Raw genomic sequence first — 26,279 nt, forward strand, 5'->3', positions numbered from 1 at the left:
GAGTAACACCTCGGTTTTCCCAGCATTCAATTGTAGGCAGTTTGCAGTCATCCAGTTGGCGACTGCGGCCAGTCCATCCCTAAATCGTGTGGCGGAAGTGGAGGGTACCTCCGTCAGGGTGATTACCAGCTGTGTGTCGTCAGCGTACGACACCAGCGTGAGACCCCATTCCCTGGCCACAACCGCAAGGGGCTGCATGTACAGATTAAAAAGGGATGGACTGAGGGAAGAGCCCTGTGGGACTCCCTGGCCTATAGTCTGAGGATGGGAAATGAATGGGGGGGCTGACACACGGAAGGACCTGCCTGTAAGGAATGACCGGAACCACTCAAGTGCCAGTTCCTGGATTCCAATACTTTCCAAACGGCTCAGAAGAATACTATGGGAAACCGTGTCAAAGGCTGCGCTGAGATCGAGTAATATCAGCGCAGCACTCTGACCGGAGTCCATAATCTTCCGGAGGTGTTCGGTAGTGGATAGAAGGGCAGACTCCGTACTGTGCCCAGGCCTAAACCCGTGTTGGGAGGGGTCTAAGATGTTGTTTTCTGCTAGATGGTTCATGAGTACTGTATTAGCGTGGGTCTCTGCCAGTTTGGATACCCAGGGGAGCAGTGATACGGGCCTATAGTTCTCCGGTTTAGTGGGGTCTAGGGTGGGTTTCTTAATAATAGGATTTACCCATGCTTGTTTCCAACAGGTGGGTACTGTAGCCGATGAAAAGGAGAGATTGAGAAGTGTGGCCAGCGAGGGAAGAAAAAAGTCTAAGGCTTCTAAAAAATAGGCTGGTCTCATGGGATCTGAGGGGGCGCCCGATTTCACTCTTCTGCAAAATTTTGCTAGGTCCTCATGAGAGATAGCTGGCAGGTGGGTGAGCTTGGGTCCCATGAAAGAGCGGTTCGGAGGGCTGGTGTAGATGGAGGGGTCAGGTGAGAAGGAATTGTAAATTTTCCTCACCTTATCAGTAAAAAACGCCAAAGTTTCTGATGTTCTCTTGTTTTTTCTCTCCTTAGCCCAGCAGGGCCTTGCAGTGAAAAATTACCTATCGGCCCTTTCGACCTTAGTTTAGTTGAATGACCATCCTTGTTTAAATCACCAGTGGAGATATGTTACATTAAACCTTTGACACGTTTCCATCAAACCATTTGCAATGACCAAGTGGGACCTTAACGTTGTAATGGTAGTGCGTTGTAAAAGTTTCGTTGTAAAGGTTGTTCACCGCAAAAATTACTTATATATTTGGTTCAAAATAGGAAGGAAAAAAGACAGGTTAGAATACTTAGAACAGCATCGCTTTTCATAAGTTTTTAAATGACAACCGAGAGTGTACTTGGTGCTCAATTATATACAAGTGATGGCTGGCGACGCAAGTGAAGGGGTGAAATAGCGTGGGCGGCGTAATGTGAACAAGGTGCAAATATTATACAGTGGGTGGCTCAGCGTGTGACATATTTAAGGTGACTTCAAATCACAAATCACAATTCCGTAGAGCCACATTGGATGTTGACTCTCAATTGGCACTGTGGGGTCGGCGACGTTTCGGTCCCTGATCAATTGGGAGCATCTTCAGGACGGTGTTGTCTCATTTTCAATGCTGGAGGAAAACCGGAAGGAAGATCCGGCGAGCTGGCTGGAGCACGATTCAAGGGGAACCGGAGAAAGAAAGAACCCTGGTTGTAAAGGGTGCACTGGTGGGTAGGACCGGTGCGAGTGAAAGAGCAGTAAGAAAAACGCATCACCTGGGGCAGTGCTATGGGCGACGTACCGCTATAGCTCAGGCGTTAGATCAATACATGCAGTCAGGGTATTCCAGGTAGGCGATACCTGTATGACTGGAGGGGCAAGGTCCGTGCCTTGTGTCAGTCAAAGGAGACGGGCTGCATTCACGTCTCTCCAGCGAGGGGAAAGTTAATTGGCAGACCGGCGGGAATTACGAGTCTCCAGTGGGGCGATCTGGGTTAATCAGAACGCAGGGCAGGAATCAATCAGGCGAGGGATCTCGAGGCACTGACTTCCGTGTTTAACATTGTTTTGAGATTCTTTAGGTGCACGACATTCTAACCTATGCAGAGCTGCTTTTAAAGATCTCGATGAGGAAGACAGTCTTCCTTATCACCATCATGTTTGCCTGCCATGTGCGTGAGCCGCAGGAGTGTCAGTACTGCTACCCTACATTGCCCTCCTTGCGGACAAGTTGGTGTCGAGGACCTGGGCGACTTTGCTACTTGTTATTATGAGAAGTCTGTACCTTGTGATTAATTATATTAATTGCAAGAATTATCATATGATTTCTGTTGCACAATTATGAAAATCTGCTTGACGTAATTCACACTAATACATAGATCGCATTTGTTGCACTATCAACATATAACAAAGAAAATGTTACGTGTTAAACAAGCACAAATAATAATAATTGAAATATATGTTTATAACTGTGAAATGTGGATAATAAATGAAATGCAATGGGGGTCACATAAGCAAGAAAACGTAATGCATGGTGAGCAGTATCCAATACAGTCTGCAGAGAAATTTATTATTTTTAAAATGGACTTTTAGGAAGAACGGTGTTAGAAATATATATGTTCGAGGCATGTGGGCTGCTGAATTCATATCTGTGCATAGATCGCCGCCTAGTGTTGGGTCCGGATGATTGCACTTTGTTGTCCTGAAAGAGTCTTCGAAGTATCACGAGATAGGTGACTCCTCCCCTGGACTACAGTGCGCATGGGCATCTTCTCCATCCCCAGATAGTTTTTTCCGCCATTGGGTTCGGATGCTAACTCCAAAACTCCAACTTCGGAATCGAAACAAAACTTTTCTAAAGGCCAAAAGGCCTTTGACTTCGACGGTATTGTTCTCGTTCGGTACCTCTCTACTCGATCCAGCTTTCCATCTCCTCTCGGTCGTCGACGCGGGCCGTTGGGCCTTTTCGACGCCACGTGAGCCGACCGTCGATGGAAAGAAGCCCTTTTAAAAGGTGCCACAATGCCACTCCGAGTTCCCACATACTGACAAACACTCAGTATCCAACAAGTGCCTTTCCCCAGACCATAGGGAAGAAACCTGCCCGGCCTGCGTCCAGTTTCGGTCGAAGAAAACCATACGGATCCGACGGGCCGCTAGGCAAGAGATGCAGCGACAGGCACCGGAACCAGACAACATCTTCGAGGATGACCAGGAACTACCAAATAATTTACAACAAGGGGTGGTGATGGACAGAGTCTCTGAATTAAGCAGAGTACTCTCACCCAGTCAAGAGATCAGGGCTAGATCCAACACCGTTTTTTAGCTCATTGCACCATCCCAGTTTCAGAACCTGGCTGTATGCAAATTAGTCTGTCCCTGGTCCAGTGCATCATGGGAACAGGGCAGACCAGACTACAAAAGCCAATTCTTACACTGGGAAGGAAACAAGCTTCCGGGGACCGGTTTCTGCCATTTCAGGCGTCTTCGGCCCGGCTTGCTTGAATCCTGATGGTGCAATGAGCAAGGGACTCACATCTGAGTATACCCTTCCACGCTTAGGGTGGACAAAATAATTTACAACAAGGGGTGGTGATGGACAGAGTCTCTGAATTAAGCAGAGTACTCTCACCCAGTCAAGAGATCAGGGCTAGATCCAACACCGTTTTTTAGCTCATTTCACCATCCCAGTTTCAGAACCTGGCTGTATGCAAATTAGTCTGTCCCTGGCCCAGTGCATCATGGGAACAGGGCAGACCAGACTACAAAAGCCAATTCTTACACTGGGAAGGAAACAAGCTTCCCTTTTCTGTATCGTTTTTGGCCACTATAGGTGTGGCAGGGTATACTCAGACATGAGTGAGATAAATAACGGTGATGGATCAAGCCCTGATCTTTGGACTGGGTAAGAGTGGTCTGCTTAATTCAGACACTCTGTTCATCACCACCCCCTTTTCTGTATCAGGAACTACCAAAAGCTCCAGACTCGGACCTAGAGATCGTCACCGTCGAGGACTACTCGGACTCCGATGACGAAATCCCACCGGGGCAAATCGTGAGTACACAGCCCCCGACACCAATAAGCCCGTTACCGAAGGCTCCGGTCGAGGCATCGCTAAAAGGCCTTAGGCAAGATCATAAAAAAGTTACGCCAGCCCCGCCATCCGGCTCGGCTCCGAAATCGAAACCGAAACCTTCAGAGACCCCCGGGCCCAGTACCATCGTCCCGAAGAATGTTCCAGAGCCAAAAAAGGTCGTCGACCCGAAGGGCGTCGAACCGAAGAAGGCCGTACAGCCGAAAAGCGTCGAGCCAAAAAAGACTGTCGACCACAAGAAGGCCGCTCAGCCAAAAACTGTCGACCCCAAAAAGGTAGTCGAACCGAACAAGGGCACGCAGCCTAAGGGCGCCGAACCAAAGAAGGTCGCCGACCCGAACAAGCCTACTGGTCCACAATCCATCGACCCGGCAAAAGGCGCCGACAAACAGGGTGCCGTACCGAAGCCCGTAGCACGGCCCGAAAAACCTGTCGAGCCAAAGATAAGTGCTCCAAAAACACCAGTTGATCAGAAAAAGAACGTCGACTCGGAAAAGGACACTCATCCAAAAAAGCCTATGGAGCACAAAAAACGTGTTGAGCCGAAAGATCCGGTCGACCCCAAATCACTCGTCGACCCCGAAGAAGGGCCCGAGCCGAAAAAACCCAAGAAAACACCAAAAGTCGTTGAAAAACACAGTGTTACCGACCCAAAAAAGTCTAACACTCAACCCAGGACTGTAGAGGAAGAACTCTTCCACCCAGATCCATCAGACGACCAGGCAAAGATATACATTAATCCAGAGACTGGTAAAGTTACCATCCTGCACAGAAAGAAGAGGCCTTTGGACTCTGGCTCCCACTCCCCTATTCCGTTAAAGAAAAAGGACTTTGGGACTTCTCCCTCTAGACCCTTCAGCCCTTTTCAACCTATCATGCCTACTACACCCTTTAATCCTTACATTCCTTACTCTCCTTCTCACCACGGAGACAATGAGGGTAACATGGTGGATGAGCCATAGCCTCAATATGATTTCCCACAAGATCCTCAACCACAAGAGGAACCTTGGGAGGAGCCAACAGACCCTTACAACACCCACCCCATCCCTGATGTACCCTCTTATCCTACTAAGCCGTCACCTACAGATGACACCATAGTCTTCAATCAACTCAGACAGGGCTGCACAATTCCACAATGTAGACATGCATAATGACCCTGTTGAGGAAGACTTCTTATTTGACACCTTCCCCACTTCAGAAAAAAGTGTCAGAACACTTCCCATCTTAAAGGGAGTTCTAAAACATGCACCTGACATATTTAAGGATACAGCCAGGGCACGGGTAATCAATCCCAGAATAGAAAAGAAGGATAGGGCAGCTCCTACAGACCCTGCTTACATCAGAGGGCAGTTACCACTAGACTCACTGGTAGTGGCTAATGCACGTAAAAGGGCCAACTCCCAAACAACAGGGGAAGCACCTCCCCCTGATAAAGAGTCAAAAATACTGGAGGCATTAGGCAAAAGGGTAGCAGCACAAGCCTCCAACTCATGGAGGATTGCTAATACACAAGCCCTACTGGCTCGTTACGACAGGGCCCATTATGATCAACTCGAAAGCCTAATGCAACACCTGCTTGAGCCCTTTAAAGCACAAGCTAATGACCTCATACAAGAGTGAAAATTTGTAACAAACGCCTCCATCAAATGCGCGCTTGACGCAGCAGACACCGCAGCTAGGTCAATTAACACTAGCGTTTTACTACGCAGACATGCATGGCTGCGTATTTCCGGTTTTAAAAATGAGATGCAGTACTCCATTCTTAACCAACCTATCAATCAAGATTTTCTATCTGGCCCTGCTGTCGACACCATTTTGGATAAAATGAAAAAAGACACAGAAACCGCAAAGTCAATGGGGGCATTGCAATTTCAGCAACACAGAGGCTCCTTTCGACGCTCCTCATACAGGGCAACTACACGAGGAAATACCTTGCAAACATCTGCCTCATACAAAAGTAACACACAAGGTTCCTTCAACAAAAACACAAACAGAGGAGGTTATAGGGGCAACAATAATAAGGGAAGAGGACGTGGAGGCAATAACACCAGAGCCTCCACTGCCACAAAAAAGTGACTTCATTACACTGCCTCCAGACCACCTAACACCAGTCGGAGGCAGGCTCCAACAGTTCCTACCTGTCTGGCACGCAATTACCATGGACAGGAGGGTGAGAGAAATTATCCAGTTTGGTTATTGCCTAGAACTAACTTCTACACCACCAAACATACCACCCAGACATCGTCCTATGTCTACGGAACACATCACCCTGCTCCAACAAGAGGTGAAATGCATGCTGGAAAAGGGGGGCATAGAGCAAGTCCCTTTCCACCAGCAAGGGACAGGAGTATACTCCCTATACTTCCTTATTCTCAAGAAGGACGGCTCCCTCAGGCCAATATTGGACCTCAGACCCCTAAATCAATATATACTATCGGAGCACTTCCATATGATCACACTACAGCAAGTGCTCCCGTTGCTCCAACAAGGAGATTTCCTAGCAACACTGGACCTCAAAGATGCGTATTTTCACATACCCATCCATCCAGCCCCCAGAAAATATCTCAGGTTCACAATAGAAGGTCAACACTACCAATTCAAGGTTTTGCCCTTCGGGGTTACCACGGCTCCAAGAGTGTTTACAAAATGCTTGGCGACAGTGGCAGCACACCTCAGAAGGCAACACATCCATGTGTACCCCTATCTGGACGATTGGCTAATACAAGCAAAATCGTACCAACAGTGTGCAGCACACACATCTCAAACACTTCAGTTGCTACACAGCCTAGGGTTTTCGATCAACTACCCAAAATCGCATCTGCAACCATCCCACGCACAGCAACACCTGGGAGCCACTATAAACACCTCAGTGGCAAAGGCATATGCAAACTCCGCAAGGATAGCCAGCATGCAGATACTCATTCGCAAATTCCTGCCACAACACTCTCTGCCAGCTCGAGTCTTTATGCAGCTCATAGGCATGATGGCCTCCTGCATATTCATTGTCCCCCATGCCACACTTCAAATGCGGACATTACAAGAATGCCTAGCACGGCAATGGAACCAGGCTCGAGGACAACTAAAAAAGCCTAGTGTTGGTAGACAGTCGCGCTCACAACTCTCTGCAGTGGTGTAACCCACAAAACCTTTCCAAGGGGCGACTGTTCCAAGAGCCGGTTCCACAACTAGTACTAACAGCGGACGCATCACTGAGAGGCTGGGGAGCCCATCTACTTCAATACACAGTACAAGGGCTCTGGACAACCAAACAGAAAAAGCTGCATATCAACCAACTAGAATTGCTAGCGATATTCCTAGCCCTGAAAGCATTTCAAAAATACTTGTACAGCAAGACGGTGTTGATCCGGACGGACAACATGACCGCAATGTACTATATCCAGAAACAGGGAGGAACGCACTCTCCACAGCTGTCCCATTTGGCACAAAGCATATGGAAGTGGGCGATTCCCAAAAACATTTTTTTCCTAGCAAAACACCTTCCAGGGAAACACAATCAGATTGCCGACCTGCTCAGCAGGCACAGCCAACAACTACACGAATGGGAGATTCACCCCCAAGTTCTCCAGCCCTTCTTCGAAGAGGGGGGGTCACCCAGAGGTAGACCTGTTTGCCACAAAAGAAAACTCCAAATGCCGGTACTTTGTCGCCAGGTTCCCACCTCCGTTGTCACTGGGCAATGCGATATGGATGAACTGGTCAGGCAGATTTGCGTACGCTTTTCCCCCAGCACCGCTGATCCCGCTGGTGGCACGCAAACTGCGACAACACTCACTCACACTAATCCTAGTTGCTCCCACATGGACGAGACAACCATGGTACACAACGTTCCTAGAACTTTCAGTAGTTCCTCATCAAAGACTGTGCCTTGCTCCCCATCTTCTAACCCAGACCATGGAGAAATAAGACACCCAGATCCCAATCAGATGAACCTAGCGATCTGGCTCCTGAAGTCCTAGAATTCGGATACCTTAACTTGCCTCCAGACTGCATGAACATCATTAAGGAGGCAAGACGACCAACCACACGAGCGTGCTATGCAGCTAAATGGAAAAGATTTGTTATTTACTGCAACAATAACCAAATCAACCCATTAGACGCTTCCATACAAAACATTATATGTTACCTGCTGCATCTACAAAGATGTAACTTAGCATACTCTTCTATACGACTACACCTCGCTGCTATAGCAGCATACCTTCAAAACAGGCAACACCTTTCACTGTTTAGAGTACCAGCAATCAAAGCCTTCATGGAGGGTTTAAAAAGGGTGATCCCTCCAAGACACCTCCCTTCCCCAGTCTGGAATCTAAATATAGTGCTTACCAGACTTATGGGCCCTCCTTTCGAACCTCTACACTCATGCGAACTACAATTCTTACCGATGTTTTCGCAGGGCACTGAGGCTCACGCGTACAGTCCTCCCATACGCGCCGGCGGTGCCATTGGAGGGCTCACCGGGAGGAGGGGGGACCTTACACGCTCTATGATAGAGAGGTGGCATGATGTGGGCCTGCAGACGCTGGGTGACCTGTATAGAGATGGAGCGCTGATGTCATACGAGACGTTGGTCGCTGACGAGGGGCTCCCACCAGGGGGGTTTCTGCTGCACCGCTCCCTACTGGCACACATGACATGGGGATGGGGGGACGTTGCGACGGAGCCCGAACAGCACCTCACCATACAATATTTACGGGAAACATCCATTACAACGAAACTTTTACAACGCACTACCATTACGACGCAATTTTTACAACGCAAACCATTACAACGCATAGCGCTGGGGGGCGCTCTAGGATAGGGAATGTATTTAATATACTATCCAACACCTTCCCTACTATCCACGGGGACTGGAGTTGGAATAGTAAATTAAATAAATCACTATCCAGCGCCTAAAAGCATTATGCGTTGTAATGGTATGCGATGTAAAAACCGCGTTGTAAAGGCATGCAATGTAAAAGTATGCGTTGTAACGTCATACATCCAATATTTACACGTCATGGGAAGGGGGAGGCATCTGGTTCGGTGGTTCGCTGCGTCGCTGAGAGCGAACACGGCAATAAGCTTAGACGCTTTACGGGGCAAATGGGAGCAAGATCTGGGGCGGCCCCTGGAAGATAAAGAATGGGAGAAAGTCCTTAGGAGCCCTGTGAGGATTCCCCGGAACATGCGGTTTCGCCAAATTCAGATCTACATAATTTATAGGGTCTACCTAACCCCAGCCTTAATTAACAGGTATTTTCACAGGGCGGACGCGGCCTGTCCCAGATGTGAGGCCGTGGATGCTGACATACTATACATACTGTGGGGATGCACAGGGCTGGGCACTTACTGGGGGGACATAGGTAGGCTTCTTGCTCAATGTACAGGGCGCGTCATCCCTTGCAACTGGCCCAAATTCCTTCTGCATCTCTTTAAGAGGCCCTGAAGGGAAAAAGCAGCGTCCCGGTTCCTAAACCTGGGATTAGTGGTGGCGGTGCGTCTCCTCACCGAGAGATGGAAGGCGCGTGACCTGCCCAGCGCGCAAGCTTGGACACTGTCCCTTCAGGCGTGGGCCAGGGCGGAATGGACTGCTATACGGCGGGAGGAAACGGTGGGACTCCGCAGGGAGCCTATGGCAGAAACCTGGGAGCGGATGCTTCGCAATCTACAGACGGGAGGGGCAACTGCTACTGAAGGTCCGGCGGTGGACTAGACGGGGCTGCGGTTGGCCTGGGAATACGCGCCTGGGGGCACCGCACATGACAACTTACAGAGTGTGATGCATGAGACTGAAGACGGGGGTGTGATGGGAGTTCCAGACACACGGAGTTGAGGGAGGGGAATCTGAGTGGGTGGAGGGGTGGGTGTCGAGGGTGGAGGCTGCTGGTGAAGGGGGGAGACAACATTGACTGTCTGCTCATGGCTATGTCGCGCTGTGCTTGGCTGTGTTTGTAACGTTAAGAGTTTATTGTTGGGAAATTTAGCTCACTTCTGTACCTGGAGCTGGGTTGCATAGGCCTCCCTTTACTTTATTTGACTTGGATGCACCGGGCACGATTGCTAATTGCAGGACTGTATGTAAATCACAATGCAGCGCATCAGAGGCCTACTAGGTTCATGTATCTGACAATTGAAGCATTACTGCAGCAATATAGTAGAGGAATATGTATGTGCATGGTGCCGTTTGCGGAAATGTAACTGAAAGAAAAAAAAAAGCCAAAAAACAGATTTGACCCAAAAAAAAGACACGAAGGCAAAAAATCTGTGCTGAGCATGGTGTGCAGCCTGACTGGTATTTTGCTGTTTCTGTCATTGCATCCAGATATATGATGTAACAAGTAACATCATACATACCACAAGTCAGGTCTAACGGCTTTGTCAATGGTTGTTAGTTGCATGAGATAAATAAGCAGCAACTATGGCTTCTTAATAATATTGAAAAAGATTCCACTTACAGCCCTGGTGACACCACAATAATGTTGCTGCTCCTGAGTTGCAAAACGAGAAGGGAAATCCACAGAGAAAACGATTCTCTTTTAAGAATTTTCCTTCCCCTACAACGCTCACCAGGCATGATGTCATGCCGTTACTTATCCACTAGTGAGAAGTGAGCAGTGTGAGCACACGCACATCTGATGTGCCTACTGTCACTGCAGTCTGGGAAGAAACAGACCGCCTGTCCCAGGTCACAAAACAGAGCCCGATAGAAACCGTTTTCAAGCCCCCCTTTAGAAAACTGCCGGTGCTCAGCACCTTTGAGACCTGACCCACTTAAAGCCTCGTGCCTGCAAACAATCCTCATTCTTGTTTCTATGGTCTCACGCATGTGCCCACTGTGCCGAACCCACAGATCCTAGTTCTAGAAAGGTAACCCCGTCACTTTTGCTAGCAGTACCTGGAGTCTTGACACTTCGTTATATGTCTGTTGTTTTTCACAGCAAACAGCAATGAGGCTCTTATAAAGCCAGAATGTCAATATCTTGTTAAACGTTGTGGGTATGGGAGTTGGAAGAGCTGTGTTCGGATGGTCAGCGAAGTGCCCGCTTCACGCTGCTGCTTGTGTTTGCTTTAAGGGCCAGACTAGTTTGCAGACATAGCCTGCTCCTCTGTTGCTGCCTCTCAGTATCTGTGGTGTGGCCATTGGAGGAGGGGGCAGGGGTGGAGCCGGGATCGCTGTATCTGCTTTGCAGCTCCCTTCTGCTAATGTGCTAAACCCTTCATTAACTTTCCAGAGGCTTAAGAGTTAAACCGGCTGGCTGAGACACTCTTGGTTACTGAGGGTGTCCGTTTAATTTTGCAACACTTCTTCTGTTAGCCTGTTCATTTATAAATGCATTTAAGAATTATCAGGCTGACAAAACAAATGTTGCAAAATGAAACGGACTTGCTGTGTATTCAAGAGTGTCTCGGCCAGTCGGTCTGCCACTGGAAAGTTTTTAAGGCAGCTCTGATCACGGTACCTCCGGCAGAGCACGGAACTTGAAAACTAATTATCTGCTGAGTGCAGGAAGCACAGAGCAACAAAAAGAAACATTTAACAAGCAGTTAACAAAACAAACATTCGGGACTAAAAGTAACAATATACCATCTCACATGCAGGCCTTAACCCTTTAACTGCGGCGGAAATTCCGCCGCGGTGCGTGCAAAATAAAGGGTGGGCATGGTTTAGACGGACCCCTGCCATCCTCCGCACATGCCCACCGTGACGTCGGACGGCCCATCGAACGGGTTAATCAAATCTGTTAGAAATCTCTTCAATTGCACTGCACACTGTCTTTTCTTAACTTCTTTGGAGGTTCCTTTCCACACTCACCAGTTTGCCTCCCTTTTCTCCTACCAATTGCATCCTGACACCATCATACTAGTGGTAAATGTAAATCTATTATATCTTCGATTTTAATTTTGATGACTTAGAAGTTCCCAAAGGTGTGTGTTTGTGTACATGGGAGGAGCTGTAGGGGGTATGTTTGTGTGTATCTGTGGTTTTTCTGCCTGTGGGTGTGAAACTGTGCAAGCATGTCGGTCTACCTACGTGTGCTAATGGCCATCTTTTGTTTGCTCTGAATAGTGCATGCATATGTTCATCGGTGTGTTTATTTGTTGTATAGCTCTTCAATCCCTGGCATAGCATGCACCCACGATAACATCCTGCATAGCTAAAATTTATGAGGTCCCAACTGCGAGACCTATTGGCTATGCCAATGCTTGTTTTCCATACCTTTATGGAAAACTCTGACAGCGTCCTGGCACTCAATGTCTAGTGTAAAATTCTGGTCAGACATTGATCTTAATTAAGGGGCTTATTACGATGGTGGTCGGAAAGCCTCTGACCTTCGGTCGGAGGCCTTCCGACCACCCTCGTCAGTTTCAATTCCGACTGACTGATTATGAATCAGCCAGTCAGAATTAAAACCGGCCGGCCAAGGAGCCAGTCTGAGGCCGGCCCGTAATCACAAAGGGTGGCTTTTCCACCCTTGGGATTACGATACTCGGTCTCTGGCAGGCTTTCCATGCCGGGCTTTCCGACATGGATACCCTGTCGGAGAGCAAGTATGGGGGCCCCCTTTCCTTGGCGGCCTCCAGTTAGTGGCCGAGGGGTTAATTCCTGCATCCCATGGCAGGCACCTTGAGGTACCTGCCTCTGGGTGCAGGGATTAACATCACCTCCCATTTCCTTGTGGGAGCATGTACTACGGCCAGTTTACAACGGTAACACTTGCTCCCATAGGGAAATGTCAGAATGCGACCGAACAGTGTTAATCAGGCGGTCGGGACTGCCGACCGGAGGTCGGTCGGTCTCGTTTTCGAGACGTGCCGGGCAGACGTAAGTCCGCCGAACATCGTAATAGGCACCTGAGCGTTCTTTGTCATATTTTATTACATCAGAGTCCTAACCCATAACTAAAGTTCCCTGTTTTCTGTTTTTACTGATTTTTACAGATACATACAGACAGAAAAACATTTGTTTTCTTGTCTGAATTTAGTTTTAAATGTGGATAAAAACGGAAATTGGGTTGTTTTTTGAGTGATTCTGAATATTGTCTGACATGACTGCTAGGCCAATAACTGTGCGGATTGATAGGTAAGCTTGTTACAAAAGTAAAGAATTTTAGTAAAGAGGCTTACACAGCAGTAGATATGCACAAGGTTGATACTGAAATTTACACATTTTCATATAAATCCATTGATTCATCTTCTGCGTGTGTTCATATCATTGAAACCTGGCAACTATTCACAAATGAGTGAACATTTATCAGGTAAATAAATGTTGAAATATACTAGTTTTAACTTAATTTTTTTCACAAAATCCAAAATAAATATGGATAAATACAGATAAAGTTAACAAAAACTAAATTTGGATAAATACTGACGGAAATATAAAAAAAATACATAAAACCAGGAGCCCCACCCATAACCACCTCTCCGAATCAGTCTGTAGAGCTGCACCTCGCTACCACAAAAGTGAGACCACACAAATAAGATTCTTTGAAAGATTTGAGCAGTGCAGTAGTTCCAGATCACTGTGGTAAATTAAGCAATCTCTCTCTAGTACTGCCAGATTACCCCTGACTGACCGAATACATTAACTAAACACCTGGCACTAAGGCTCGCCTTCGGCATCCGGCTGGAATACCGGAAGGTAAAAGATTCTTAGGGAAAACAAATTAACCACACCTTGCACTTTTTCCCCATAAGACGCAGTTTTAATGTTACAGAAGTGTCGTGCCACATGTTTTTCCCATTCCACCGGCAAATCTCGGAATGCAGAGCTCAATTCCATGCTTAAATCCTTCTAAATAAAACAGGGAACAATTTGTGCGTGTGGGTGGTGGGGGATGTCAGATTATGGTGAAGTTCACGCCCACTTGGAACGTTGCATTTATAGAAAACGCAATTTAAGAAATACAGTCCCACTTCTTTCATTACAGAAATAATAACAATTACATTTTCAAGGAGGCGGCATATTATTATCATTCAGAGATGAGGTGATAGCAAATGTTGAGGTGCAGTCTAACTGCCAGCCCTATAGATTTGCACAGAGGAAAAGTCCTGTCACAGGCTTGAACAGATTTATCACTCATTCATTCCAGTCTACTCCTTGGTGCCCGATTTATTAATTTCATTGAGTCTCCCTTCTTCGTTCTGCCTGTGAATATATAAGGCATGGAACAGAATATCATAGAACAGGGAAGTGTTCCTCAACTGTGCAAGAGGGCAACGATAAACCAATCCTTCATATTCACCATTAATTACAACCCTGTGTAGGGAAAGAACATAGTTGTCATTTGCCTGTATAAACTGGGTTATTCACATACATAAGCGGTTCCTTTTTTATTAAACACATATCCAGATAATTTGATTGCCTGTGCTTTCAAGGCCTGCGTAGGTCAGCAGGCATTTGGACTGTAGCTCAGCTCTACAGTTGTCACTCAGGGGTGTCATTTGAAAGGTGTAGCCCAAATTCACGTAAATAATTACTATTAGGCTGTGGACGATTTACTTATGAGAAACCTTACCTGCTTTCTGGATTGCACCAAGTTAAGGGATCATTAAGGAATTGGTGGTCTCTGGTAGGAACCTACGATGTAAACTAGGAATGGTCTTTCTGCTTTTAACCACAATGTGTGACGTGGGCTTCATGGTGCTGCTGAATGTTATTAATTTTTCTCTCTTTCTCTCTCAGATGCACTCGAGGGGACTGAAGCTCGGCATCTACTCGGACCTTGGTGACAAGACTTGTGCTGGATATCCTGGTACGCCGTTGGACAAGGTGGAGCTGGACGCTTTAACCTTCGCCGACTGGGGCATCGACATGGTAAAACTGGACGGATGCCACTCCACCGCCCGTGAACAGTATGAGGGTAAAATATTCCAAACTTTGCAAAGGGGACATGCCGAGCCATCAGGTCTTACTGTAAGAGCCGTTCTTGGCTCACCCCCTTCAGGGACTGTGATATATTAGCAACAGCACTAGCCCTTCCAGTAGGTTGCACTATAAAAGCAGTACTTCTCTCTCTCCAGGGGCTGTTTCTTCAGCAGAACTGCCATCCCCAGCCAGAAGCTGGCACTATAGGAACAGTGTATGTCACCCAGGAGGAGGTTATTTCAGTTACTTCAGTTGGTGTCACCTTAGGAACAATTCTCTTTCATGGGGTATTAATAGAAGAGACTGGTTTTGTCTGCATGAAAGATCTCAGAAAAGGTTTAATATGAAGCAAAATATGTATTTTAAAAATTTCCCCTGCAAAAGCAACATATTTGCTCAATTTATTTTTGCTTGTTTAAAATGAATAACCGCTTTATACAAAAACAGCGGTTTTAACCCTACCCTTTCTTAATTCCTCATTTATAAAATGAGAACAAGAAGGAAATTAGGATAAATAGCCGCCTCACTAAAGAGCAATTTGACACTGTTTCGATAAAGTCTTGTTGCCCCCAAAATCAGTATGTGCTATAGTCCAAGTTCATTCTCATTTTTTCCTCTGTGTGGAGAAGTCAATTTGAGTGATTGTTCTGCTTTGCAATGACACATATTACTTTCCAATTTAATATATTCAATCAATATATAATGAAAGTATTATTGCACTCAGTACTAAACTCTGTTTCTGCCATAAGTATTGTGGCTTAAACATCGTTTGCAATAATATCTTAGATTTGGGTGTAGATTTTATTTTACTAGCTCCAATTGAGAGATATTGTGTTGAGCTATTTAGGAGAAAATATTTATGCTAAACGATATACTGACAACGATGTTCTGCCACCTCACCCTGCGTGGTAAATGCAAACATAGGGGCCTATTAGGATGGCGGACGGACCTGCGTCCGTCCGCCACCTCAGTGGTGGAGGGACCGTCCGCAGGGGCAGCGGCTGTCCCTCCATGCGTATTAGGATGTGACCGCCACCCTGGCGGTCACATCCTGTATTTTTAACATTGCGGCGGGTGCTGCTTGAAGCAGCACCCGCCGCAATGTTAAAACTGCATGCAGTGCATTTGCATGCACAAAGCGGCAGGCACCGCGCGGTGCCTGCTGCTTCGTACATGCAAATGCAGGGGGTACCACAGGTACCCCCAATGTGCACCCACGCCCCCCCCCCCCCCCTTCACCCTGGGGGCCCACAACGGACCGCCAAAGAAAAGACCGTATGCCTTTTCGTGGCGGCATTGCCGCCGCGGTAAGGCATGTCCCAAGGCTAATCCTAATATGGCTGGCGGTGTCTGATAGACACCGCCACCATATTAGAGCTTTCCGCCGCGGTCTGAAGGCGACCGCGGCGGAAAAGCGGCGGACGGTCTCCCCGTCCGCCGATGACCCCCCAGCCATCCTAATCTGGCGGGGAGTCTTTACAAACACCGCAGCGGTGAATCCGCATCCTCCGGGCCGGCGGTGGCTTCCGCCGGCCCGGAGAATGCGGATTGACCGCAATCATAATCGGCCCCATAATGTGGTAAAGGATGTTGGGGCCCAAGGGCAAGTTCAAGTGAGCAGTTAATTTCTATTATAGACATTTAAGTACTGTTCGGGTACAATATTGGTGTAGCTATTTTGACTAGAGAGAAATCATCTACAGCGTTGGTACATTTCATGGATCCACGTGCTTTCGTTATTTTTATTGTCAGGCCGGATAAGATGTGGAACAATTCAAACATTTGAAGCTATGAAAACAATTTGTGCTAGAAAACTAGATTGCTAGTCAGAAGCATTTCCTTCTCTGTCTTCATTGATAATTATATGAACTGCACGGAATAGGACCCTCATCGCTTGTACCAGACTATGGTGGCTAAAGAGTATGAAATAGAGTATGTTAGATTAGACCCGCAGGGTTCTTCGGGCCTAACAGGTATAGGTATTGTTGAATTGACTGAGGCCGACATGGAGGTAGAAATAACGCTGGATGTATTTGTAAAGTCACACCCATAACGACAGCAGTGGTAAAAGGAGCATCCAAATTTAAACCTTGTACTGAACTGCCCATCCTTTCAGCACCCCACCATGTTTTATTCATACACACTACATGCACATCCATGCGATAGTGCGCACACACACACAACATTCTTCACCACAAAATCATTAAATAGCCCAGTAATATACTTCCTTCCTTCACTACACTTGTGACTGATAACAAAGAACTACCTCCTTTTTTAAGGAACCAACAGGACCTCTGTCCCTAACGCTTTCCAGCTCCTCCTTTGTCAAATCCCAAAACACATTGCCCTCAGCATTGGGAAATTCCCCTTCACATTGAGGAGTTCCCTTAAACACAGAATCCCTACCCAAATTCCTGACTTTTTCTCCTTCAGCTCCCAAGTCTCTATTCAAAACTTCAGCAATTCTATAGGGTCTGATCAATTTGGAACTCCTTCACTCAGGCATTTCGGCAATTTAATATGAAGGAACTGACCAATCTTTGTATTTGTCTTACTAATGCTTCCCCCCTAAAGATCCATACAATTCTGCATCGTCTCCTGGTACTCCTGAAATCTGTGTCTCACAACTGGTCAATATGTAGTGTCTTGGACTCCACATCTTTCCTTCAAACACAATGATAGTAACTTAGACCCTCGGATCTGCCCTCTCAGAAATTCAAAGTGATAACCACCTGTTGCAGAATGGGTGGCATCCTATATATGAGCAAAGCTGCCTAAAGAACCTTCTTCTAGCAAATTCCTCCTTTTACCGCAAACTGAATCCATATCTTTTACCACTTTGTTATATCTTTCTACATGGCTACTAGTCTCAAGATGGTGCATTGAAATCTTCTTGTGAATTCATGTGACTTATACCACATCTAGCCAGGTATACTTTCATCTCTACCTTTGCGAGGTGCTGGCCATTATCTGATACCAGAGATTCGGGTAATCTTTTTTTAAGTCAAAACACTTAAAACACTCTTTAACCACCCACAAAGTCACCTTTTCCCCAATCCTAACCTCTGGACACTTTCTAAAATAATTATCTAACACTATGACAAAAGCCTCACGTTTAGGAACAACTGCAATTGTACATGTCCAAAATCAACTTCCTCTAGAGACCCTCCGGAAACTAAGTCAGTTGTGAACTCACCAGCATGGGTTAGCTGATTTACCGCTGTTTCAACACACATCCCATCTACACTGGGCCACAAAAAATACCTCCTCATTCCAGACTTCGACCATATCCCTTTTGATACTGAATTGCAATTCTTTTCCTTAATTCTTAGGAGAGATCAATCTTATCTTCTCCAATCAAAATGCGTCTTCATCAGCCAGCTCCAGCGAGCTTTAAAAAAATGACTTACGGTCAGCACACATTTTTCAGTCACCTGACCCCCCTTATTACAAACTCTAATACGGAATGTATGACATAATCTGCACTCATCTCATCCACTTAGATTCTGAAGCAACATATTGGTCTTTTTTAGTTTAAAAAAATTCATCATTTTCCAAAAATGGCCCTTTGCATTCAACTTCCTGGCTAACAGAATTTGACTTATTTACCAATGGCAAACTTGACATGCAACCTGCATCCACATTTCTGTTCTTATGCTTGACCTCCATGGTAAACTGGAATGCCTGCAACTTTACAGTTAATAAATCAACTTTACCCACATCTGGAGATAGCATATATGTGATAGAGACTTCTAGCTGCAGATTCCTTACCTTAGAATTATCCGGAAACATCAGACTGGATCTGGAATTCTTGTACAGTATCCCTGCGTGCTTGTAGGTGGCATCGTTCCCTGAAGCTCCTTTCCGCCTGATGTCAGACGACCCCACAATGCAATGGATCACGGTCGTGTGGAAGGCCGTGAGACCGCTCACATAGTCACTCCTGATGATCATTGTCCCAGTCAAAATCGGCAGGTAAGTCCCACAAGCAAAAGAAGGCAAAGACATCGAAGCGTTGTTTGACTTCTCTGTGCCAGTCTAAGTCCTCAGGGTAGGCGCTTTTGTGATGGCGCCGCTTGAAGCCTCACTCACCTATGAAGCCTGTGCCTGGGTTTGCTGTGTGCCTACGAGAATTTCCGAGAGCCAAAGCGACCCTGCCCAACTTAAAACTTAAGGAGCTCTGTGAGGCCATGCAGCTCATATTTGGGCAGCCCGGCCCCTCTGTAGTGCTTTTGCTACCCATGGGGTTTGGAGGGGCCCCTTCTGGATGCCCTTTGGAGGATTCACCCTTGTTGCCAGTCAGGTAGCATAGATCCAGTGTTGGATCCGGAACGACTCAACCCGCAAGACTGCAACCTTCCATGGAGTACGCTCCAGTGCCATTGTTCACAATGCCACTGACACCCTGCAGCAGCGCTGTCCCCATCATCATTTCCAACTCCGATAGGGAGGCTAATCAGTGTCATCTGATGTTGATTCTGGTGCCGGCTGGTGCCATGCCTTTCGAGCAGTCAGTGCCATTTTCTTTTGATAGTCCTGGAGAAGAAGATGATTGGGAGGGATATGAGGTCCCTTATGCATTCCAAAACTCCCTAGATGAATTAGAGGACAAATGGTATGAGAAACTGGCAGATTCAAGTAGGTTAGACCCTTCACCGGACACTGGCTTGGTCTCTCCTCCTACCATGGCTTTGAAGGAGGGAGCCTACTTTGCAATGATTGTGAGGAGGGAAGCTGAGGTCCTGGACTTTCATTCGCTCTCAGTGGCAGTCAAGATGAACAGAGGTGCTTCAGTAGGGAATTTTCCCTTTGAACTTCTACTCCCTTTCATGAAGCCCTTATAGATGACCTTTGCAGAGCCTGGTCTAAGCCCTGCATAGTAGCTCCTGTGCCCAGGACAATTGCCCGCTCCTATCGCCCTGCTCCTGTGGTCCCCATTTTCCTCACCCAGCACCCCAACCCAGAGATCTTGGTGGTCCAAGCATCTACCTCCCGAATCAATCCCGGGCGCATTCCCTACCACTCCACTGGATAGGAAATCCAAAAGAGTTGGACACCTTTGCTAGAGGATGTTCTCTTCTGCTTAGCACTGTGGTCGGTGAACACTGCATTCTTTTTAAGCCAATACGCCCACACTGTGTGAGACTCGTTGCGCAAGTGCTACCCATGGGCTCAGAGAAGGCCCTAACCATACTCTTCCAATCTATTGCTTATGGCAAAATGCAGCAAAGTTCACCATTAGATGTGGGCTGGACACAACTGACTCATTAGGCAGAGCGATTGTGCTGTCGGTGGCACTCAGACGCTACGCCTGGTTGAGACCTTGTCAGTGTATGTCCAATCTTTCCTCATGAAGGATGCTCCTTCGCACACCTTGGAACGACCTGCCCCTCAGGACCGCCTCATCGATCCAGAAATTCAGGAAAGAACTCAAGACCTGGCTGTTCGGCTGAACCGATGACCATGAAGCAGTAAACAACCACAGTGCCATCACAGGTGATTTGCAGTGCTTTATTAATCCTTGATTGATTGATTGATTGATTGATGGATACGCCCTTCGCCATTTGGGACCACCAGCCAAAGGGCGGGCCTGTCCACTGCCTCTCCAGCAACTGCCACCCCTAAGCCCCTTTCGTTTGCCCTCATACCAGCATGAGCACCCAGTGGGAGGCAGGATTCGCCATCACCTGCCTCACTGGCATTTCATAACATTGGATAGGCAGGTCCTTCAAATCATTCAGAGGGCCGATCCCCAGCTGGAAACCGCCAACTATGTCATCTTCTCACAACTGGCTGATAGAGGACCATCTCTCCTTGCTCTGTCAGGAATTTCTGGCTGTTTTGGCTAAAGGAGCCAGCAAGAGGGAGCCGGCATCAGAAGTAGGTTGTGGTTGCTATTCCTGCTACGTTCTGATGCCCAGAAAAGATGGAGGCCTCTGACTTATTCTAGATCTGCACCTTCTCAACTTCTACCTGAAGAAGTTCAGGATACTCACTTTCGCTCAGGCTCTGTCTGCCCTCGTTGTTACCCGCGGTTCATGGTGGGCCACAAGCATTATCAGTTTGCTGTGCTCCCCTCTGGCCTTTCCTCTCGGGTGGTTGCAGGACACCTGCAGAGGTCAGGTGTTCCAGTCTTCCCCTACCTCGACGATTGGCTGTTGAAGGTGGGCTCGCCCCAGACACTCATGTCCCAAATCAAGAATACTGAAGACCGCCTTCACTCACTGAGGTTCACTATCAACGTGCCAAAGTCACACCTGACATTCTTTCAGATACTCCCTTTTATCTGAGCTGTTCAGAAAATAGTGCAGTTTCGGGTCATCCTCGCGAATGGCGAATCCAGGATATTCAGGCTATGATTCAGATGTTTCAGCCTATATCCTTGATTTTGGTGAGACTCACTAAAGCTACATGCCCTCCTACATCTAGCTAGTAACACATGCCCGTTGGCATATGCAGGCTTTGAAGTGGGACCTGAAGTCTCAGTTGGCACAGCATCAGGGAAATCTCTTCAACATGGTCCAGAAGTCAGATAGAACTGGAAAATACCTGCAGTGGTGACTGACGAACCGTGATTGGGTCAGCGGCAGGCCTTTCTCTCATCCCCACCCACAGATGTCAGTAGTGCGGGATGTGTCACTCCTGGGTTGGTGTGGCCTCTGATGTCCTGCATAATCCCATACCAACATCAACATGTTGGAGCTGCGGGCAATCCGATTGGCTTTGAAAGCCTTTCTTTCTTTGATCAAAGGAAGGCTAGTTCAGGTGTTCATGGACAACACCATTGCCATGTGGTACCACCACAAACAGGGCATGGTGGGGTCATGGACCCTGTGTCTAGAGGCCCTGCGTCTCCGGACAAGGCTGGAATGCAAGGGCATTTTCCTGGTGGTTTAACACCTGGCGGGCTCTCTGAATGCCAGAGTGGACAAACTCAGTCGTTGTTGCAGCATATAGTTGTCAAGTCTCAAAGGACAAGATGAATTAGCCAGACTGCAGCTGGGAAGACAAGGCACAGAAACAAGGAAGGGCGAAGTGCAAAAAACTCGAAGCGTTGCGCGACACTGGAAGTCAGGAAGAACCTCCCTTAAATATGCCTAACCTCGGAAGAGGAAACAGAATCACAAGAACATCTCCACAATTGTTTTGAATGAGTTAGTTGGATTGGGGGTATACATAGGTTTTCAGAATCACTACAGCAAACTTCTGGGAAGAAAACTGGGCAGAAAGACGGCCCCAAGAGAACTGCCTTGACCTCCTGTGGCTAGGAGAGTACTCTGACAAGTGGGCGCAGACTGACCTAGCATGAGGTACGTTGGGAGGGAGAACCGCTGGCACGCTGGCGCTGCCGTGTGAGGGCTTCTGCTCATGCCAACAGGAAGAGAGCGCATCTTGCCTACCTGCTTCGGTCAGACAGAGTGCATGCAGCAGGAGTGGCGCGACAATCGCATTCTGTCAAATAATATTCCTTTTTGTCAGAAAATTAAAGAAAGAGCCATCAAAGACAGGAAGGGATTTCTCCTGAAGTAGCTCAGAGTTGGAGAGGAAAAGAATAAACAGAGAAGAAAAGAAGGGGCTCCTTTTTATGCACCAGCTTCTCCAATGAAAAGGACACCCACAGAGGGCAATCCAGGGAGAAACATAAAAGAGCATCATCATTTTAAGCTCTCCTGTCATTCACAGAAGCATCTGTCGACGCGACCAATCAGGACCAATCTGCCCGCCCTCAAATGGCTCGACAGCAACTCCAATCCCTCAGGTGTCGTTATCAGTACCATTGCTGCAGATTTCAACTCCATCAATGTGAAGACAGGCAACATCAACGCTGTCAATTGCGCAAGTCTTGATTATGGCACAGACCAACCTTGAAACTTGACATCAGCGAAACCCAAAAAACTCCATCATCAGCAGTTGAATCATTCTACGGCAAAATCTCCAGCACCAAAACAACTCCATTTCTAAGATCCAAGAATGTCTTTGTCACCATCAAGACATATCATATCAAGATATTCATATGCATACTCCTTGTCTTCAAGAAATGGAGTAGTTTTCTGTGGAAGAGCCATTTATCACAAAGAAGCCATGACTAATCATCCCTGCAGAAGACTCTCTTCAGCCTCTAAATCTGCCTTCACTCTCGGAACCGACAGTTCCTGTTATATCTTCGGTGCCTGCAACACCACATTGACTCCGAGACTAACAGAACCGTCTACTTCTACGTTAAGAACTTTGGACAGACACAAACGAAGAACTCCATCATCTCCCCCAAGTACATCTTTGTATGACACAGAGATATCATATACAGCAACATTTTCTCCAGCTTCTCCATGAGCTTCTTTACTAGATGACATCTTAACTTTCCAAGATGTTCTTGTCAGAGGAACAGCTAAATTGAATACAGATAGAAGTCCTACGTACTACAGTATCCATCATCATGAATACTTTATATCCAAGTGCTACTCCAAGACGTATTCTACCTCTGGTTCCAGGAATTACTGTGATGGCAGAGGCAAATGTCCTTATTCCAGGCTCTTTCAAGTCTGCATCACCAAGACTCCTTAAGAAATAAAACCTGATTCTGCAGTTGTTTCTGTAGTCAGGAAGAATTACCCTTCAACTCTAGAAACCTAAGTACTCTCGCAGGGGATTTCCATGTATAGTCAAAAGGGCTAAATAGTCCAGCTCATGTGCGGGGACCCTGGAGTGGGTGACTTTCTTCAGGAAGGTCTGCAAAGACACTTAAGAAAAAGAGACAGATTATGCAGCCTATTTTCTTAGGCTACACTGGCCAGGTTCTTCATCTTGAAGAGGAAAAAGGGGCCAGAATAAGCAAATTTCAGATAATTTTAGTGTCAATCAGTATAAATATCTCTCACAAACCCTTTTTTATGATAGAGATGAAAGGAGCAGAACAGAGTAGCCACAAGGCCTGCCATTATATGTCTAATAAAGAACACTGTGCCTTTAAGGAACCAGGAACCACCAGTATACCATCATGCATAGCTGGAGGCAGTTACTCCAGTTCTTTTTTCCAGCTCCTGCTGAGAAGCTCCTTGAGCATTGAGCTTCACTAAAAGTGTTTTTTTCTTCAAAATTCTTTATTGAATTTGAATAATTACTGTTTCATTTGACGTCTTTTGTCTCTCCTTGCCCTTTTCTGATACAAATTAAAAGCATTTTGTCAAGAAAATGCCATCTCTGTTTGACAAGTGTCCAGCTTGTGGGAGAAAGAAGGCCAAGACAGACCCACATGAGGTCGAGGCATTCGTCAATGTCGAGAACTCTAGCAACGTCACCAAGGCTTGAGCAGATCAGGAAGAAGAGAAGGCGCATCAACTCCTCACCTGACTTTGAGTATTCCAGAACACACTCCCCGTCTTCGGAGCATCAACCAGCGCCTCCTTTATCTCATCCACTGCCTCCGCTGCCTCCACCACCTACACCACCACCACATATGTCTCCTCCACCACCATCTCCAGTAACACCACAGAGATCAAGGTCAAGATCACTCCGTCATTCTAAGCGCCATCCCCATCGTCACAGCTCTCGACATATTTCGACTTCTTCTCAAAGATCTCATCACCGTCACCATCATCATTCACGATCAAGATCTTCTACATCTACTGGTCGTTACTCTCCCACACTGACTGACTCTCTGCCTCCATGAATTTCACCGGTGGACGATGTCTCCACTTTTAAAGAGGTTCTAGTGAGGGGAGCTATGAAACTAAGTATTCCTTTATCGACTACAACTCCGACAACATCTGTCATTTTTGAGACCCTACAAAGAGGTCTATAGCTAGACCCATGTTACCACTGGTGCCAGATCTCCTTGAACTGGACATTGAGCTCTTTCTCACTCCTGCCTCCGTCAAGACAGCGCCGTCAAGACTTCACAAGAAGTATCGTCCTCCAGAGCAGGATCCAGCTTTCCTCTGCACTAACCCAGCTCCTGATTCCGTAATTGTAGTAGCGGCAAGGAAACAACATGCCACTGCTCCTTCATCTACGGTCCCTCCGGACAAAGAAAGTTGTAAGTTAGAATTTAGTGGTTCGGAAAATGTGTTGAACTGCAGTAACGTCCATAAAGGCAGCATAGCGCTACTGCCTTACTAGGTAGATATGACAGAGCTTTGTGGGAGTCCTTGAATCAGTTTCTTGACCATCTGCCCTGAGGAAAAAGGGAATACTTCAAGTAGTTCCTTAAAGAAGGTCTGATGGTTTCAAATCAGGTGATTTGTGCTGCTGCAGACTCTTCATTATTTGCCGCTCACGAATACTGCCATGGGATAGCCCTTAGGCAACAACCTTGGCTGCGTCTAACCTCTCTCAAACCAGAGGTGCAGCAAAGGATTCTAAATCTGCCTTTTTTGGTACTACTTTCAGAGCCCACGCCGATGAGGAAATGTCACGTATGAAGGCAGAGATGGAAACTCTTAAGGCAGCCGGCCTAGAAAGACCTAGGGAACAAAGACGATCTTTTCAGCCTTATCAATGCCGTTTCTCGTCTCATAGAGGCCAGTCTTCCTCATGGTATCAAAGCAGTCAACAGGGAGATGCACAACAACATATAGCCTTACCAATCGTATCACCGAAGACAGCCTAGAGGGAGATCCTTCCAAGCATCCTCAGGGGGAAAACAGCCTATGGAGTCCAATACCTGAATCATTACTTCCCCCTGTTCTGTTCCCCACTCCGTTGGGGGAAGCATAAGTCACTACCTGGTAGAGTGGCCAAACATAATAAAAGACTCATGGGTGCTGAATATTGTTCGCAATGGATGTTGCCTACGGTTTTTCAGTCCTCCACCTTTCATTCCTTCGAAGCCAACCAACTACCATCTCCCTCTGTTATGAGCAGAGGTCAACATCCTTTTACAGAAGTTGGCGTTGGAGCTTGTTCCTCCTCAACAGAAAGGAACAGGCACTTTCTTGTCAAAAAGAAAGACAGAAAAGAATTTAGACCCATTCTAGACCTGTAGACAGCCAACAAGTGCATTCGGCGAGAAAAGTTCAGGATGCTGGAAAGGGGATTGGCTCTGCTGAATTGACCTACAAGACGCGTACTTTCACATTCCAGTTGCAAGAAAGCATCCCACATTTTTGAGGTTTGTGGTGGGACAGGACCATTACCAGTACTGGGTCCTCCCATTTGGTCTGAAATCAGCACCCAGAACATTTTCCAAATGCATGGCAGTGGTCGCCCATCTATGGAGACACAGAGTATTTGTCTATCCATATCTAGACGATTGGCTCATCAATGCGTCCTCAGCCCAAGAAGCACAGCTTCATTACAACTGGACTCGCGATCTCTTACAGAGGCTGGGACTTCAAATCAATCACAACAAGTCCATCTCT

General features: G+C 46.9%; 1 protein-coding gene across 1 annotated transcript in view; it reads left to right on the forward strand.

Moving 5' to 3' along the window:
* NAGA (alpha-N-acetylgalactosaminidase) overlaps positions 1-26,279 on the forward strand; it is a 738,125-nt gene that overhangs the window by 422,724 nt on the left and 289,122 nt on the right. The window contains exon 4 of the mRNA XM_078640564.1: positions 14,740-14,917. Coding sequence (XP_078496690.1) covers positions 14,740-14,917 — 178 coding nt within the window. The remainder of the gene's footprint in view (positions 1-14,739; positions 14,918-26,279) is intronic.

Source organism: Lissotriton helveticus, chromosome 1_1 (assembly GCF_964261635.1).
Source record: "Lissotriton helveticus chromosome 1_1, aLisHel1.1, whole genome shotgun sequence".
Lineage (NCBI taxonomy): Eukaryota > Metazoa > Chordata > Amphibia > Caudata > Salamandridae > Lissotriton > Lissotriton helveticus.